General features: G+C 38.8%; 1 protein-coding gene across 1 annotated transcript in view; it reads right to left on the bottom strand.

Annotated features, from left to right (window-relative positions):
* The window catches only part of LOC136845134 (acetylcholine receptor subunit beta-like 1), a 263,925-nt gene that overhangs the window by 18,093 nt on the left and 225,780 nt on the right, over window positions 1-20,052 (bottom strand). The window contains 1 exon segment of the mRNA XM_067115057.1: window positions 6,127-6,217. Within this exon segment, the coding sequence (XP_066971158.1) occupies window positions 6,127-6,217 (91 nt within the window).

Here is a 20,052-nt window from a genome sequence, read left to right as displayed (position 1 = left end):
TCATTCTCAGTGGATAACTGTCTTCTTCTTTCTGTTATTCTTCAAGTCTTGTCTCACTTTCTTATACTCCCTCTTTCTTATGTTCCCTCTCCCTCTCTCATTAGAATTCAACGTAGTTTATAATCTGACCCACCAACTTCACACTTTCCATATTTTTATTTGTTCCTAACCATATGAAAATATTTTTCTCTGTGAAAACAATCAATTGCTCGATTCACAAATCTGCCCTTAGCCTCAGTGTTTTCTTACAAAGAAGAGGTAAAAATATCCGTTACCGTTTTTGCCATTATGTTAGACTTGAATCTTGAAAGATTACAAGCCTTCAATCTCATGTAAATTACTTTTTTTTTATTCTAAATCTGATCTACGTTTCCTCCATACTGTATATAGGTATTGATTATTTCTCTGTTCTGCTGGTACTTGCACCACCTTAGCTTTTGTAAAACTAAATGTTCTTACATTTATTTATTTTTTTTATTAAATGCATTCTCCACCTTTGGTAATCCATGCTCTTCCGTATGAAATATCTTGGCTTGTCCTTTGGTAAACCATACTCCTAACTTCTAAGACCTCCTTCATTTCTTCACTCCACTGATCTGACGTAGGTGTGAGCGCCAAAGGCCTTAGTGTGATGGTCGTTGATTTGGAAGGTTATAAGTTCATTGCAGCCTACTGAGTCGACCAAGTTGCACGCACCATGAGCAGTAATACCATATGGAGGCATTTAGTCATCTCCTCAGCACAAGGAAAAAAAATATCTTGGAGAAAGATAACATCACTGTCGTATTCGTCTGTCAGTCTTTTGTGGTTCCTCTTCTCCGCGTGCCACTCTGCTGACGGCCTAATTCCAGGAGCCTATAAAACCCAGTCGACCTATTATTCCTGGCAGTCTTCTGTTCCTCTGTTAAGTGGCATCTTTATTTTCTTTGCTTCATCCAGTCGCTTTCTAAATTCCTAACAACACACAGACATTTTGCTTCTTTCTTATTTTCTTTTCGTTTTCTAAACCGACTGAGCTTACCCCATTTTGTGTGATAACTTGTCGTAAAGGGAATTTTGACTTTTATACTGTTTTCGCAGCTAGAGGATTTCTCTAAAATGATAATCCTATAAGAATTTTGCACCAGTTTAGTATATAACAATTCCACCTGTTGTGCATTCTTTTCCAACAATTCTGCCAGTGGTATTTAACCCGTCGACAAAGATTCTTTTCAGCAGCCTATGCCAGTGGTTTTAATATATTCACTGACTGTTCTAGCGTCACTGTACTGGCTCTCCCAATCTCTCTCCTTTCCCCGCCTCGACTTATTTCTCTTTGTTTGCACGCTACGTCCCCACTACACACAAGAGCACACACCTGCCCAACAGACACTTCATATCCGTCCGTCAGTTTCGTTTCTGCCGCCATAATCTCATTCTTCGCAACTCTCCCGGCTTCATCCACCTTCCGCACCTTTCCTGTCACCCAGCTTTTGTCTGCTGAGCCGCGCCACTTTACAGAACAACACTTCCCTTTCTCTTCCCTTCGCAAATCCAATTCTGCCTTGGATCTCGGATTCACGTATACCCCATCCCGGTTTCCTTCGTTCTCCGGTCGTTGTGATACACCTGTCTCTTGTTAGGTGAATGCTTTTCTTGCGTGTCACTTTTCATTGAAGTTTTCACCCGCAGTTGTTAGCCTTTTTGTTTCGCTATTCTTTTCTCACTTTAGTTCATTTGATTCATCCGGTCTCCCATGATGTTCCGTAACATCAGGTTTATTTTCCTATTCTTTTCTCGCTTTAATTCACTTAATTCATTCGGTCTCCCATGATGTTCCATGACATCAGGATTGCATTTGAAATCTGCATCTACTGATAAATATGCGTTTTATTTATTCATGTTTTCAAGTACGCCTCTCCCTGTCTGCAAGTACCATGTATTCACATTTGAATCAATTCTTAAAGAATGTATTTATATTCAAAGCCTTTAATTATTATTATTATTAAAGCACTTTAACCAGACCACCGAGCTGACTTTCAGTTCTCACAGGGCTGGCCCGAAGGATTACATTAAAATACCAGGTCTAGGCCTCGAAACGAGAAAAAAATTCCCCAAAACTGAAGACGCATTTCAGGCAATCTGACCACGACCCAGTGTCCTCCTCACTGTCCAGTTATCGCCTCCCTCTTCCTCCAATCATTATCAAATTAATAAGCGGCGTCTAATAATGATTACATTACGGAAACCCTTCCCTCACCCCGGGGACTCCCCCGCGCAACAACTACTCCGCCTCCATTCTCTTTGCCTTGCTTGGCCCCTCCCCCTCCTCCTCCAGGGCAGCAGGTAACAACTCTAAACTCATCGTAAATCAGATTAACAGCTTCGTCCTATCTTCTCCAATTAACACCAGAACTTCCAACTAATCTAATCCTTTCCATCTCGCGCTCCTAAATTTATAGCTTTCCGTACCCGCCATTATCCTCACACGAGGTCGGCTTCGTTTGAATTTACACTGCTAGAAATTCTGCATGCTCAAGTTACACTGCTTTTATTGTCATTCCATTGGTTCACTAGCTGACGTAAAACCACGTTCCTTATAAGGTTGCCTTGAGGAGTTCGTGGGAAGGGGGAGACGGTGTTTGTGGGGGTGGGGCGGGGGGAGATGTTGGTCATCTCGAAAAGCAAGGACAAGTGGATGCATTAATGGTCGTCTTCTTCTTCTTCTTCTTCTTCTTCTTCTTCTTCTTCTTCTTCGTTAAACGTGCTATTTCCCATTTTTCATATGGGGTAAGCACGATGCCTTCTTTTGAGGGGCTTTGATCTGGCGTTTGGGGTAGGCCGTAGTATGGCATTTAAAACCATTTTACAAAATAATCTACACGATAAGAATTCATTAGCCTAAATCTTCTGATTTTATCGGTAGTTTGTGCAAGAAATTCATATTTTTTTTTGAGACAGACGCACATATGGGCAGGAAAAGGCCTAATCACATCAGTCCCATCAGGATGAAATCTTTGGATGGTGATGGACGCTCCCATTACGATCTCATGGGTCGTGTCCGGGTGTCTAAATCCTGCCGTTTCTCACAACAGAGCTTATTCAGATTCCTGAATAAGGAATGAAGCCTGAAGAAAGATGAAATGAACAACAAAAATCCATCCATACTTGTATATGACAACTGTTTCTGTTTTTTTTTTTATTAAAGCTATAAATAGATGATATCAAATAGTACTTAAGATTCAATCCAAGCACTGGGATCATTTACCGCTGTGACAAAAGTTAAAAAAAAGATAGCAATGAGCATATGAGGATTGAAAATTGTTATAAATTAAGATAAACAAAACTGCAATGAGAATGCTAATGATCAAATACTCTAATTCAATTTTTAAAAATAAGATAACCTTTAAATTCAACTGAGAATGCCAATCATTATCATCAACATCACCGCCACGCTATGACTCTCACTACCCAGTTATCAGGATTTATTTTCTCATCCCATATTCAATAAAAGTCTATTAAATATACAAGGTACTTAATTGTTTCAGTTAAATCATCTCCACAGTGTTTCCATCATAAACCCTGTGCTTTCCATCTCTCAACGTTCTTCATTACTGACTTCTTTTAAAAAAACAGTGAATTCATTCATTAATGCATCCAAGTCTTCTTTAGCTTCTGGTCTATCAGTCAGATTATCTTCCTCAAATCTCTCTCATGGCCCCACAAAAATGTTCCGCTCAGCGTTGGCTTTCTTCTCAATTTGATGTTATTATTGATTTGTTCCTCTTTTGATGGATATTTTCTTCCTTTTCTTTTCATTCGTGGATAACTGATAACTCAGCGGGTTATCCAAACACCAGGGCCGCTCCTTGTATACATGGCTCTGTTTTTCCTAGACGGTCTTTCTTATCTCTCCTAGATCTTCGTTCAACTTCAGTCTTTCTTATCTCTTCTAAATCTTCGTTCAACTTGAGTCTTTCTTATCTCTTCTGGATTTTCGTTCAACTTCAGTCTTTCTTATCTCCTCTGGATTTTCGTTTAACTTCAGTCTTTCTTATCTCTTGTAGATCTTCGTTCAACTTCAGTCTTTCTTGTCTCTTCTGGATCTTCGTTCAACCTCAGTCTTTCTTATCTCTTGTAGATCTTCGTTCAACTTCAGTCTTTCTTGTCCCTTGTAGATCTTCGTTTAACTTCAGTCTTTCTTATCTCCTCTGGATTTTCGTTTAACTTCAGTCTTTCTTATCTCTTGTAGATCTTCGTTCAACTTCAGTCTTTCTTGTCTCTTCTGGATCTTCGTTCAACTTCAGTCTTTCTTGTCTCTTCTGGATCTTCGTTCAACTTCAGTCTTTCTTGTCTCTTCTGGATCTTCGTTCAACTTCAGTCTTTCTTGTCTCTTCTGGATCTTCGTTCAACTTCAGTCTTTCTTATCTCTTGTAGATCTTCGTTCAACTTCAGTCTTTCTTGTCTCTTCTGGATCTTCGTTCAACTTCAGTCTTTCTTATCTCTTGTAGATCTTCGTTCAACTTCAGTCTTTCTTGTCTCTTCTGGATCTTCGTTCAACTTCAGTCTTTCTTGTCTCTTCTGGATCTTCGTTCAACTTCAGTCTTTCTTGTCTCTTCTGGATCTTCGTTCAACTTCAGTCTTTCTTGTCTCTTCTGGATCTTCGTTCAACTTCAGTCTTTCTTGTCTCTTCTGGATCTTCGTTCAACTTCAGTCTTTCTTGTCTCTTCTGGATCTTCGTTCAACTTCAGTCTTTCTTATCTCTTCTGGATTTTCGTTCAACTTCAGTCTTTCTTGTCTCTTCTGGATCTTCGTTCAACTTCAGTCTTTCTTGTCTCTTCTGGATCTTCGTTCAACTTCAGTCTTTCTTATCTCTTGTAGATCTTCGTTCAACTTCAGTCTTTCTTGTCTCTTGTAGATCTTCGTTTAACTTCAGTCTTTCTTATCTCCTCTGGATTTTCGTTTAACTTCAGTCTTTCTTATCTCTTGTAGATCTTCGTTCAACTTCAGTCTTTCTTATCTCTTGTAGATCTTCGTTTAACTTCAGTCTTTCTTATCTCCTCTGGATTTTCGTTTAACTTCAGTCTTTCTTATCTCTTGTAGATCTTCGTTCAACTTCAGTCTTTCTTGTCTCTTCTGGATCTTCGTTCAACTTCAGTCTTTCTTATCTCTTGTAGATCTTCGTTCAACTTCAGTCTTTCTTATCTCTTGTAGATCTTCGTTCAACTTCAGTCTTTCTTGTCTCTTCTGGATCTTCGTTCAACTTCAGTCTTTCTTGTCTCTTCTGGATCTTCGTTCAACTTCAGTCTTTCTTATCTCTTGTAGATTTTCGTTCAACTTCAGTCTTTCTTATCTCCTCTGGATTTTCGTTTAACTTCAGTCTTTCTTATCTCTTGTAGATCTTCGTTCAACTTCAGTCTTTCTTGTCTCTTCTGGATCTTCGTTCAACCTCAGTCTTTCTTATCGTTTAACTTCAGTCTGCAGACTTGATACAAAGATTGTTCTATTTGCCCTCTTAATTTCCTCCTAGAAATGTCGAAAATCTGATGATAGCTTCAGTATCCCTTCATAGATTATCAAACACTGATTGTGATCTTCAAGTTTCCGTCACAATCAGACGACAGAAACAGTACACGGTATATATGCATATAATGTATACATAGTAGCACTTAAAACCCTTATGATGATGTAGATGTTAATGACGAACACCCACAAATATTATTAGATTTCTTGTAAGATAAGAAAGCAGACCACTGAAAATGCACTGCACAAGGGTATAATTTCCCCCCCTCACGATTTTAATTACCTTAAAATGCAACTAAAGCCTGACGGAAAAGATTTCTTTCCTTAAAATCAGTTACGCAGCACAACAGATAAAAACAAATACCACTCTACAATACAGTACCTACTGTACGTTACCTTTCGAAAACGAATTGTAAATTCACAATGCAAACACAACTGAGTTATTAATAAGCATTTTATCATCTTAACAACTAACAGTTCCCCTGGAAAAAAAAAAAATATACGCATTAGGGAAGAGAACCACCAAAATGAGGTGAGCAATTACGCCAGTAATCAGAACAAACAGCCGAGCAACGGGTTTACACATATCATTAATGAAGAAAGAAAGGCACACTGAATATTTACCTGGTAAATAGCCGGCGGTACCCAGAGAACTTCACCGGTGGGATATATAAGAATGTTACTCTTGTAACGCACCTCGTAATTGCCGTCGGCGCTGTGGGGGAGAAAAAAAAAAAAGGAGACAAGAAGAAGAAGTATTAGCTCCGAGGGACCGAATGCGATAGGGATAATCGGGAGGATGTAAGGATGAGAGAGGATGGAGAGGAGAGGCAGAGGCGGATTCGGGGATTCAGAATTTCGCGAGGAGGAGGAGGAGGAGGAGGAGGAGGAGGAGGACTTCTCATCAGGATGAGTACAAAGACCGCCAGCACGCTGGGTCAACAGGAAAATGAAGAAATGGACAGAATAATGAGTCCCTCAAGAGGGTGCACCGACATTTAGGGGGCAGTATTATTAAACTATAAAGAATCATACGAGAAAATGAAGAAGAAAAAAGGATGAGTATGAACTGAAAAAAAAAAAAAAAAAACTGAATGAATAACAACTGTAAATATGAGGCACAATTTAGGAACCATCACAGAAGCTACAAATGATAATCGCCATAACTCTAAGCCCTCGCATCAAAGGACGCCATTGCTAATGACCTATTTTCGAATTGCTTTCACAAAAAAGGACTCCGAGAAGGTTATCAACACCCCAAGCCTCTCGATAAAAACCACAACCCATCCATTAATTTTGATCATTCCAGCAAAAGTTCTAATAACAAATTTCAGAGGTGGTCTGTAGCCGAGGCTCCGACTCGAAGCGTGGCGCCCGGACTTCTCGTTCCTTGGATGCCACTTGTCACTTTGTTTACAGTCGGAGAGCTTCATATCTTTAAGAGGCTGTAATAATACTCTAAAGCGACCCAACCCTCCGCCCCCGTTTTTTTCCGAATTATTCACTGTATTTATTTGTTTGTTTGATTCGCTGTGTTTTCTGCTTCTTCGTGAGGGAATTTTACTGTAATTCTCTTCCCGTGAAGATGGTGGGGTGTGTCTGTCTTATTGCAATAACACAAACAACAGCAACTGTCAAAATAATAATAATAATAATAATAATAATAATAATAATAATAATAATAATAATAATAATAATAATAATAATAATAATAATAGTCATGCTCATAGTAGCATGAGTCTTGAAATGGAGAAATTAATCCACAGTTATGTATATGCATATATATTTAAAGATTTATCTTTAAATTCATGTACATATACATAACTGTGGATTTGTTTCTCAATAATAATAATAATAATAATAATAATAATAATAATAATAATAATAATAATAATAATATTAATAATTGAACTAGGAAAGCATTGTTACGCTTTCGTCTAATAATAATAATAATAATAATAATAATAATAATAACAATAATTTATTATGATAATAATAATCGAACTACGTAAGCATTGTTACGCTTTCGTCTAATAATAATAATAATAATAATAATAATAATAATAATAATAATAATAATAATAAAAAATCGAACTAGGTAAGCACTGTTACGCTTTCGTCTAATAATAATAATAATAATAATAATAATAATAATAATAATAATAATAATAATAATAATCGAACTAGGTAAACATTGTTGCGCTTTCGTCTAATAATAATAATAATAATAATAATGATAATAATAATAATAATAATAATAATAATAATAATAATAATAATAATAATAACTGAACTAGGTACGCATTGTTACGCTTTCGTCTATTAATAATAATAATAATAATAATAATAATAATAATAATAATAATAATAACTGAACTAGGTACGCATTGTTACGCTTTCGTCTAATAATAATAATAATAATAATAATAATAATAATAATAATAATAATCGAACTAGGTACGCATTGTTACGCTTTCGTCCTCAGCACGAGAAAGCACTTAAAACTTCAAACATAAGCCAGAGGCGTAATGTATTTTAGGCTTAAACTCGAACTGCAACCTATGTCTTGCGCTAAAGCCTGAAGTATCACATATTTCGGACCCCCCGCGCCCCCCGCTCCCCCCCTCAAAAGGAAGCGACACTTGCGAGCTGAATTGCAGATACATGTCGCCTGCGCGGAGAGTATTGAATTGTTCATACATTTCAGCCACGGTATGATTTAACTTTTATCATACATTTCGCGAAATGTATACTCGGGATTTCGTCATCCGTTTCATCAAATGTAAGATACTGAATATTCTTTTAGTATACATTCAAGGTATGCAATCATGCACTGAAAAAACAATGTACAATATTGATCATACATTTTAGGCAATATATCAAAAATGCATATCTGAATTTCATCATACACTTTCAACAAAAAATCATTTGACTTTCACCATATATGTATAGCGTGACTTTCATCATACGTCTCACTGTATAATTCGGCTTTCATCATACATTTCACACATCGAATAATTTTCTCTGGATATGAAAAAAATTAATCAATTATTCTTAGTAAATCAGAATAAGTAAATAACTAAACAAGTGAGCGGACATTCACGAAATTTCTGACTCACATCAGGATCGAACCCAGGTCTTTCAGTTGAAAGACAAGACCGCTGCCAACTGAAAGACCTGGGTTCGATCCCGATGTGAGTCAGAAATTTATTTCTGTTCCACACGTGATTGTGTGCTGATTATTTCTATCATATGCATATATATATTATATATATATGTATGTATGTGTATATATGTATATATATGTATGTATATACATACATACATATATATATATATATAAATATATAAATATATATATATATATATATATATATATATATATATATATATATATATATATATATATATATATATATATATATATATATATATATATATATATATATATATAAACCTCCCTGTAAAATGAAAATGGTAAACTGGCTGTTTCTCTTTACAATTTATATTCTTCACATTACAAATAACAATTCATAGGAGGACCTATGTAATCAGAAATAACGAAAGAGAGAATTAAGAATTTACAGTTAGTCTGAGTCTAGATAACCTCGTCTGGCGCGATTCGTTGATTTACAGAGCAGCACAGCAGTCGATCTCATTCGTTGATTTACAGAGCTGCACAGCAGTCGATCTCATTCGTTGATTCACAGAACTGCACAGCAGTCGATCTCATTCGTTGATTTATAGAGGTGCACAGCAGTCGATCTCATTCGTTGATTTACAGAGCTGCACAGCAGTCGATCTCATTCGTTGATTTACAGAGCTGCACAGCAGTCGATCTCATTCGTTGATTTACAGAACTGCACAGCAGTCGATCCGTTTTGATGTCATTCATTAGGTTAAGCTAATCAAAATTACTTGTTTTTTATTAGGTGGTCAAGTTGTGAGAATGGAAACTGTGAATTGTATGTCCGCTCGCAATTTTCCTAGAGTACTTCACAAGCTTGCATGACCTAAATCTTAGGGCACAATGCTCTGTAAGTGACGGGAACGATATCCAGAGGTTTCCCATGGAATGCTACAAAATGTGAATGTGAATATCAAACATGATTTTCCTCAAGACATTTGTACATTATATGTGTTTTTGGATCAGGCAATTTAAGATGACATGTTTGTCGTTAAGAGTGAAATAAAAAATATTCAAAAATATCTTGAACAAAATTAAAATAATTTGTATAGTTTACTTAAAAGCTTATTTTAAACCTGATATAAACTCGATAATAATGGCGACCTCCAAATAAATTTCCATTCCCTTCAGATACTGTTTGTGGAGCGAAGTCGTACACTTTAATTTGAAGGCGAGGAAGAGTCTTATATCTGTTGTGCGTTTGAGTCTCTGGGTATTTAACTTTCATTTTCTTTTATCCTCTTACATTTGGTTGTTTCTCTTTTCAAAGCGTCTGGTAAGACATCTCTCTCTCTCTCTCTCTCTCTCTCTCTCTCTCTCTCTCTCTCTCTCTCTCTCTCTCTCTGTGTTTCTCGATTTATATCACTTTCCTTTCCCCCTCTTTTCTCTTTCTTTCTGTCACTTTCATTTTCTCTCTCTCTCTCTCGCGCTCTATCACACTACTTCTGTCTCTCTCTCCCTCTCGCTTTCTGTCACTCTCCTTTTCTCTCTCTCTCTCCCTCTCGCTTTCTGTCACTCTCCTTTTCTCTCTCTCTCTCTCTCTGTCATTCTCCTTTTTTCTGTCTGTCTGTCTGTCTCTCGCTTTCTGTCACTCTCCTTTTCTCTCTCTCTCTCTCTCTCTCTCTCTCTCTCTCTCTCTCTCTCTCTCTCGCTTTCTGTCACTCTCTCTCTCTCGCTGTTTGTCACTCTCCTTTCCCCCTCTCTCTCTCTCTCTTTCTCTGTCACTCTCCCCTCTCTCTCCCCCTCCTGCCTTCCGCATCCAGATACGAACCAGATCCCTCTTAGCAAAACTTTCGACCCAAGCTCAACCACGTCGTCTCCAAACTCCCTGCAGGGTTGAAAAAGAAGAAGAAACGCCCGGCTAAATTCTTCTTCGATCTTTGCTGATGTTGACTCTACCTGCTATGAGAAAATCCTTCGTCCTTTGCTTCACCCCCCCTCTGGATTTCTTTTTGTTCTTTCGGACTGCCGGGGCGCGCCTGCGCGGGGCGGGCGGATAGTTTTATTGCGTGTGTGCGTGTGAGTGTGTGAGTTTATGCACGGTCGTGAATTCTCTCTTTATAAAACTGTGATACTTGAATAAAACACTTTTGGCCATTGGAGATTAATACCAGGAATCTGATGCAGTTTATTTGAAATGTCAATTTACTAAAAGTAAATTTTCAACATTTATATATATATATATATATATATATATATATATATATATATATATATATATATATAATATATATACATATATACATACATACATATATATACACAGACACACACACACACACACACATATATATATATATATATATATATATATATATATATATATATATATATATATATATAATATATCTCAAATATTGTCTGCACGTTAATCCACGTGGCATAAACAAATTCCCGAAAAGAAACAGAAGAGAGAGAGAGAGAGAGAGAGAGAGAGAGAGAGAGAGAGAGAGAGAGAGAGAGAGAGAGAGAGAGAGAGAGAGACCTGCTATCGACACTTTCCGGCCAATGTGGAGGAAACAAGAGGTAAAAATTGTATCTGAGCCAAAGGGCAAATTCTAGGACAGGAGCCGTCCTCTCATTCCCTACCTGTCATAGACAGCAGGAGCGGACGGAAGGGAGTCTCCTGAAGGGAACAGAAGGCCGGGAATTCTACCAACGGAGGTAATTAAAGAAGAGAAGAATTGGAAGGCAATGTACAGTGACGAAAATGGCTCGGGTCCGTTTCATGGGAAATTCACGGTACCCCTTTTGGTCTAGGCACTGAATTCTGTACCAGGTGGCTCGTCGAACGTGACAGGTCGCAGCCGGGGAGTTGGGGTTTGGGGGTGGGAGGGGGGACATGGCGCTTGTAAACTCATCCAAGACGAATTATATATATATATATATATATATATATATATATATATATATATATATATATATATATATATATATATATATGTGTGTGTGTGTGTGTGTGTGTGTCTGCGTAAAGTGCATTTATATAACAGACTAAAACATGCACCGTAGCCTATATTTCTCCTCCCCGTTAAATACGGCAAAATACGACAAACGTAAGTTTCACAGCGCCAGACGTCTCAGCTATACCGCAAAAATATTTACGGCGAGAAAAACAGGATGATGACAGAGGAGTCCAAATGAATTCGAATTCTCTCTCTCTCTCTCTCTCTCTCTCTCTCTCTCTCTCTCTCTCTCTCTCTCTCTCATTTCCTTAAGGGATATTTATGGCGCGGTGCTTCATCCGCAGTGGGTATTTGAACAAAACTTTTTCCACTTCTTCGAGCCCAGCTTTCACAGTCGTTCGTTCTGAAAGGGAGCATAGATTCATTTGGCCGCTCCGAGCGTGATTTTCACGAGATTTTGCGAGAAAAACATTTTTCTTTCAGGCCGCACTGGGAGGAGGAGGAGGGGGGGATTTATTCATTTTTCTTTTTTTTTTTCCAGAGGCTTTTATGAAGCCCGGCTGCCTACTACTGGTGTTTTCTTCATTTTCATATTCACAATGGCACTATTTGTTTTTGGGGGTAATTTTAGTTTTCCTTAAAAGAAAACTATTGTGATGGCTTTTTCCATGAGCAGTTTTTCTGTCCGCTCTCAGATCTTAAAAACTACTGAGGCTAGAGGGCTGCAAAGTGGCATGTTGATCATCCGCCCTCCAATCATCAAACATACCAAATTGCAGCCCTCTAGCCTAAGCAGTTTTTATTTTATTTCAGGTTCAATTTAGCCATGATCGTGCGTCTGGCACCGCTATAGGTGCCAACAACAGGCTACCACCGGGATGTGGCTGAAAGTTTCATGGGCCGTGGCTGAGAATTTCATACAGCATTATACGCTGTACAGAAAACTAGACTGCGCCGAAGAAACTTCGGCGCATTGTTTACTTGTTATTAAATGCGCAGTACCGTTTTGCTTTCAAGCCAAAATATTTTTCCTGGTCTTACCGTGATTATCATTCCATTTGTTTTGAACGATGCAGTCAAACCAAAAATATTTCTCCTCTTTGGAGATTCGAACCACAGGCCTGTTATTTATTAGAGAAACATCATACCCACTTAGCTACAGATGTTATAAAAGGAGTGGAACCAGGCATATTACTGGATACACCTAGAATTGACAGCGGGCCTACTCCACTCATAAGTATGGTTTTATAGCTTCTTGTAATTTCAATTTTCAAAGCGTTACTGAAATAATGTCTTTCAATAAAACCATAAAAATCCACAAATTACTTTTTCCCAATTCAGTATTATTTAAATAACAAAAATAATAAAATCACATACAGCTCTCAGAAACTCGAAAGGTTTTTTTTCCCAATTCGGTATTATTTGTTAAGTAACAAAAATAATAAAATTACATATAGCTCTTAGAAACTCGAATGGTTTTTTTTTCACATTACTGAAATCACATTGTCAAAGAATGACAAATAATATTAGTTATAGAGAGCTATTCCATATTCTAAAATTCCTATTTTGCAGCTGATTTTAACGACCAAACAATATAAGAAAATCATCCTTTATATAGACTTACAGTCTGATAGGAACAGAATGGAATACAGAATTTAGGCCAAATGCCAAGCACTGGGACCTATAAGGTCATTCAGCGCTGGAAAGGAAACTGAGAGTAGGTAGGTTTGAAAGGTGTAACAGGAGAAAAACCTCGCAGTTGCACTGTGAAAAGATGGAAGAAAGACAATATGAATGGAGGTACACTAAAAGGAATGAAAGAGTTGCAGCAAGGGGCCGAAGGGACGCTGCAAAGAACCTTTAGTGAGGTACGGTCCGCTAAATCCATAAATTTCTTTGTCACTCTCAATTTTAATCTTGAGAGAGTGAGAGAAATAATATAACTCTTATATGTGGAGTTATCCCATATCGATAAATTTCCCTTTTTTCTCATAAGGCGATAGCAAAACCATTTTTCATCCCGGATTCGTTTTCATTTCTTAAAAGGACCCGAATGGCCTCATTCATCTCCCTCCCGAAGAGTAGCCTCGGAGAGGCGGCAACCTTCATAAAGGGATCACTCCTTTATTACGTCTCTATGTCATTCCGCTGGCCCCTTAGTGCAAGGAAAACTGCTTCTTTCACCACTTCGGTTCACGAAGAGAATGGGGAAAGAGGAGGGGGGGAGGTGATAATCGTGTACAGTGAGCCTTGCGTGGCATAGGCCTACTGTGAGCAGTTCTCGAGCGTCTTCACAACTTCCTTACGGTCTACACCTGCACTTATTTCTTCCTTTTACTTTTAAACTGTCCCCTTTCGCCTCTTTCCACTCAGCTGTCCAACTCCTTGCAGATATAACGAAGAGTAAAGTAATGTTTATCGTCATGACCACATTCTCCTTTTATGACGAGGGGTCAAAAAAAATCTGGAGGCAGGGGGGAAGTTGGGGGGGAATGCTCTTTAAAGGCCGAGGGAAAGAAAGAGAGATCATTACGAGCATCCGACCCCGTGTTTTCCGTCACTTGTGTCCCTCGGCCATTCTTCTCCCTGGAGGACGGAATTCATGGAAGGCATCAAGGGAAAGAGAGTTCCTAAACTGGGCCGTTGTTACGCGAGAAACTTGTTTCATTTGCAGCCGTAAAGGCGCTTCGAGAAAAGACCCAATCCAAGCCAAATGTTGCGTTTGACGACGCCGTCTACCGGGAGGAGTTTCCGAACTCGTGTTATTCGCTGACATCAGGCGGTCGGGGTCTTAGACCGTGGGTCTTCCTGGGTCTGGGAGCGAGGAAGGAAGGAAGGAAGGACACGGCCGAGGTACTCAACCTACCTCACTGCATTTTGCAGTTCGCTCCCTAATGACTTCCTCATGCTAATCAGGGACGCCAGTCAGTCAATTCGCCATCGACGACGCATCGTTGCCAACTCCCGTTTCTCAACGAGTCTCTTTAGTACTGCTTCTCTCTTCGTCTCGTCCGCTCGCTGAGTTTAGAGTAATGTCTCTCGTTAAACAACATCACTGTTATTGCTGGCGTCCTCTACGTCCCAGGCAGGAGTTTGTTATTATGCTTTCCTCTAACTACGCTTTCTCTTCCTTACTTTATCAGGGGTGCTAGTATTTCCTTACGACAATTCCACTCTCGTTATTGTTCTTGTGGTAGTGCGTGCCGTCCCCTTCATTACAATTCCTACGTAATTCCAGAATTTTCAGAGATTAACACTCTTTTGGAATGACGCCCATGACACTTTTGTCTGTGCTCTTGGCAATTTTTACTCTCAGCGTGCCATATTTTTTCGGTATTTCTTTGCCTAAGGCCAAATATGAATTTCTGTCAATTTCCTTTGTTGCTAATTTCCTTTCTACCAGTCATTATTTTTTTTACGATGTAATTTCCTACATTTGTATCACGTTCCTAATCTCTTCTGTTCTTTTTTTTTTTGTAGTTTATCACTGGATGCATTGATCAAAACAACTTCCTTACCGAAGAAAAAACTAGAGTTAATTATGATAATGAGAACGATATAATGTCTGCTACTGGCATTCTCTATCACGCGAGGAGATATTTTCAGTTTAACCGAATACTGCGAGCCTCTAGAAAATACTCTTCTCCAGAATTTTTTTTAGGGGCCTTTAGGACTGAGTGACATATTACCTACAATTAACGAAAAAAGGCATCAGATTTCCACCGCTCTTACCATAAAGATCAAAAACAAAAAAAATGGCCATCACCATCAATGGCAGAAATAGTAGATTTTCATCACCATTTACAGAGAAAACAGCAATAAACAAAACCTTCAACACCAGCAGGAATAGACTCCCCCCCCCTTTCTTTTTTTGGTCTGTTTACAATTACGTCAGCATTATTTTTTTTTTCTCCTCAGAATCACTAATCGCAACCCTTTGCTCTGGAAAGTTTCTGCGATCTAAGTCACTCTCGCTGTTAACTCCCAAATTCTGGAATCCCCTGTTTCCAGGATCAGGCAAGCGATATCCGTTTTCGCTATATTTCCAGTTCGGCAGAGGATGGAATTTTTTTTTTTTACCATCCACATACTAAGAAAAAATAACAAAGTAAATACTAGTTTCACATCCAATGACACCCAAGAAATGAAATCAGTACTTGTTCCACTTCCACTGGTATCTAGGTAACAAATCTTGACTCGCTCCAGTTCCAACACCTAGGAAATGAAAGTTATAACTCGCTCCAATTCCACTGACATCTGAGAAATAAAGAATCACTATTGGCTCAACTTTCACTGATGCCTAAGAAATACAAATTATTACTCGCCCCAATTCCACTGACACCAAATAAATACAAGTCTACGCGCTTTATTGCCATGAAATTCTCATACCTACAGTATCATTGTAAGAGACTTCTTGTTCTGACAATTCGCCTCATATATATATATATATATATATATATATATATATATATATATATATATATATATATATATATATATATATATATAAGATATTTTATTGTCTTTGTTACTAAAATTGTTGCACATATCTTGTCATTTTCTTTTTATAATAATCGAGCACTATTACTTTATTCTCGGGTTAAAGACGTTCCAATTTATAGTCAATTCTGATCAAGGATTTTTCTTTAACGAACATATTACGATTCCTGTATAAATTCCAACACCAAAACGACCTTTATAAAATCTTTAACAATTACCAATATACAGGAACTTTGAATTCCTTCCATATCAGCCCACCGCAGCTTCCTCATAAACAGCCTTTCCTTATCATCCTTTCCATCCTCCAGCTTCGTCGGATATATCCCTCTTCCCCCCTTTTATCCAGCCTGCGCGCCACCCTTCCCGCGCGATTCCCCCTTCCCTTCCATCTCGGGATAGTCTCACTCCATCAGCCCGATAATTCCGGTGTCACACCGCTACTGCGGCCCGGGTATAATCATCAAGCATGATATACGGGGGGTTTCTCTCAGGGCCGATGCTGCACACGAGGAAAAATTACGACAGAAGCTCTTAAAAGGAGAAAGGAAATACGGCGGCAAATCCTCGCCCCGCCAGACTCAATCTCTTCTCCAACCAGCCTCTTCCCCGGGCGTGGAGCCACTCGATAAAAATCCCTCTCTCTCTCTCTCTCTCTCTCTCTCTCTCTCTCTCTCTCTCTCTCTCTCTGGAAGTAGCTTTACGGGGAAAAGAATAGAGGACGCTGAGAGATAAATTAGGAAGAGGAGGGGAGGAGATAAAAGGTGGGAGAAAATTGGGCCGGAGGGACAAGTACCTTGTAATTTTTTGAGTGAAAAGGGATTGGGATAAAGAGTAATTACGAAGGAGAAGAGAGACTAAAAGGGATAATGTAAGACTGCAGATGATGATGACGATGGTTACAGTGATAAGAGAGGCTGAGTAAAAGGAAAATCACCCAATTACAGCAAGGGAAAAGGATTAGGACGTAAATGAAAAGAGCGGACGAGGAGGGGAGATGTGACGAATAAGATTAAAATCGACTGAAAAATACATAAAGACGGCAAGAAACCACGACCGTCTGTTAATAGCTTTTGCTGTAGAGTCTCCGAGCGCTGACGGTGAAATAGCTTTTAATAAATGTTCACCATTAGCAATAAAAGCTAAATTTTCACCACCACATCTAACAACACCTGTACGTTTTCGACACTAATATCAAATAGAGTATATTTACACCACCAGCAAAACAAACTACAATTTCAAAATCAGTGTCCTTTCCACCGCCAATATTAACAGCAAATAAAAGTAAAAAATGCGCCGGAGTTTCTTCGGTGCAATCGAGTTTTCTGTACAGTCACTACAGCGTATAATCAAAGCCACCGAAAACATATCTATCTTTCAGTGGTCTCGGTATAATGCTATATGACCCGCGGTCCATGAAACCTTAACCACGGCCCGGTGGTGGCCTTTCCTATATCGTTGCCGGAAGCACGATTATGGCTAACTCTAACCTTAAATAAAATAAAAACTACCGAGGCTAGAGGACTGCAATTTGGTATGTTTGATGATTGGAGGGTGGATGATGAACATACCAATTTGCAGCCCTCTAGCCTAAGTAGCTTTTAAGATCTGAGGGCGGACAGAAAAAGTGCGGACAGAATAAAGTGCGGGCGGACAGACAAAGCCGGCACAATAGTTTTCTTTTACAGAAAACTAAAATTGTCATTCATGTTATCCCATAACTGTGATAGGAAATACATTGTATCTCCACATTCTCGACTCTGTGCCAACATAACATACTATAATGTCTATTGTTACCACTTTCATCGACAAAATAACTTTACTACCAAGGAAGGAATATAGACTTTAGGCCAGAAGACACGCGCTGGGACCTATGAGGTCATTCAGCGCTGAAAAGGAAATTGACAGTGAGAAGGTTTGGAAGGTGTAACAGAAGGAAAACCTCGCAGCTGCACCACGAAACAGTTGTTGTTAGAGAGGGTGGAAAGTCAGATGGAAGAAAGAGAATATGAACGGAGGTACAGTAAAGAGAATGAAAGAGGTCGCAGCTAGGGGTCGAAGGGACGCTGCAAAGGACATTAAGTAATGCCTACAGTGCGCTACCCCCCTACGGGGCTTAAGTCAAGTATACTTTAGTTTTACCAGACCACTGAGCTGATTTACAGCTCTCCTAGGGCTGGCCCGAGGGATTAGACTTATTTGACGTGGCTAAGAACCAATTGATTACTTAGCAACGGGACCTACAGCTTATTGTGGAATCCGAACCACATTATAGCGGGAAATGAATTTCTATCACCAGAAATAAATTCCTCTAATTCTTCATTAGCCGACCGGAGACTCGAACTCGGGCCTAGCGAGTGCTAGCCCACAACTCTACCGACTCCCCCAACGAGGAACTCCAAACTACTATCAAGTTAGTTGCTTTGGTAAGAAACCAAAAAGTAAAACATGAACCCACTTAGGTTAGCCAGCACCAAACATATAATAAAACCCTTTTCTCCAAAATGGTCAAAAACAAAAACAATGAAGTTTCGTCGTCACCCACAAAAGGGAAAGAAAATTTTCTTCATCACCAAGAGCAAATGACGTGAATTACCGTCAATATCAACTACTAAAACGGTAAATTTTCAACACGGTCAGCACACAAAAGCAGTGAATTTACGTCAGCCAATTGGCTCCCACCCTCCCATCCCTCCCTCTTAAACCCCACCCCCCACCAACAAACACCAACAAAAACATATAATTTCCACCACCTCAAGCAACAGATCCGGCAGTCACCTTCCATCATCAAAACCAACAACAGGAACAAAGACAGTCTTTTGAAATTACAAAAATAGACAATAAAAAAAAAAAACAAAGCTGGATAAAATATTCTAAGGGCTAAAGCTTTTTTTTTTTACTACTTCTGAATGGAAAAGCCTAATAAGCTTAGTTGTCGAAAGCTTCTTATAATGAGAAATAATCTCCTTAAAAAAAGGGGGGGGGGCCTTTGGGGTAACACACAAAAAAATGAAACGGATGAACGAAACTAGACTCAGACCAACAGTCAGATTTATATAGATGAAAAGCACTCAGAGGAGATCAACTGCCTGATAAGTTTTCGATCAAAAGATATGTCTATCAGATGACTGAGTGAATTGAATTGAAGATAGTATTTAGGCCAAAGGCCAAGCACTGGGACCCACGAGGTCATTCAGCGCTGAAACGGAAACTGAGAGCAAAGGGTTTGAAAGGTGTGACAGCAGGAAAACCTTTTTCAGGAGAGGGTGGAAAGTAAGTCGGAAGAAAGAGAATATGAAAGGAGGTATAGTAAAAGGAACGAAAAGGGTTGCAGCTAGGGGCCGAAGGCACGTTGCAAAGAACCTTAAGTAATGCCTACAGTGCACCGCACGAGGTGCACTGACGGGACTATCCCGCTACGGGGAGATTACTGAGCGAGAGGCAAATGGAATTTTAAGTGCTTATTAAGCGTGTCGTCTCACTCTAAGGGGATTCTCAAGACGGCGTAATAATAAGGGCAAACAGAGATTCTCTTACTGACTACGTAAAGGTTAAATCTGCCTTCGGTAAGAAGATTCTGTACATTTAACAAAGTTTTTAAAATTAAATAAGTAAGATTTAAATTAAGTAAGATTCACCGAATCGGTTAAAAACATCGTAAAATTACTGACACTTATCCCAGAAAGGTATGCTAATTATTAAGAGAGAGAGAGAGAGAGAGAGAGAGAGAGAGAGAGAGAGAGAGAGAGAGAGAGAGAGAGAGAGAGAGAGAGAGAGACTTAAAGAATTGGGAAAAATTACTGACAGGAAAAAAAGATGTAAGAGAGAGAGAGAGAGAGAGAGAGAGAGAGAGAGAGAGAGAGAGAGAGAGAGAGAGAGAGAGAATAAGATTGGGAGACTTAAAGAATTGGGAGACAGAGAATTGGGAAAAATTACTGACAAAAAAAAGATGTACAGGAG

This window comes from Macrobrachium rosenbergii, chromosome 13 (assembly GCF_040412425.1).
Source record: "Macrobrachium rosenbergii isolate ZJJX-2024 chromosome 13, ASM4041242v1, whole genome shotgun sequence".
Lineage (NCBI taxonomy): Eukaryota > Metazoa > Arthropoda > Malacostraca > Decapoda > Palaemonidae > Macrobrachium > Macrobrachium rosenbergii.
Note: the sequence above shows the minus strand (reverse complement) of the source record. Positions and strands in the feature narration are given on the sequence as shown.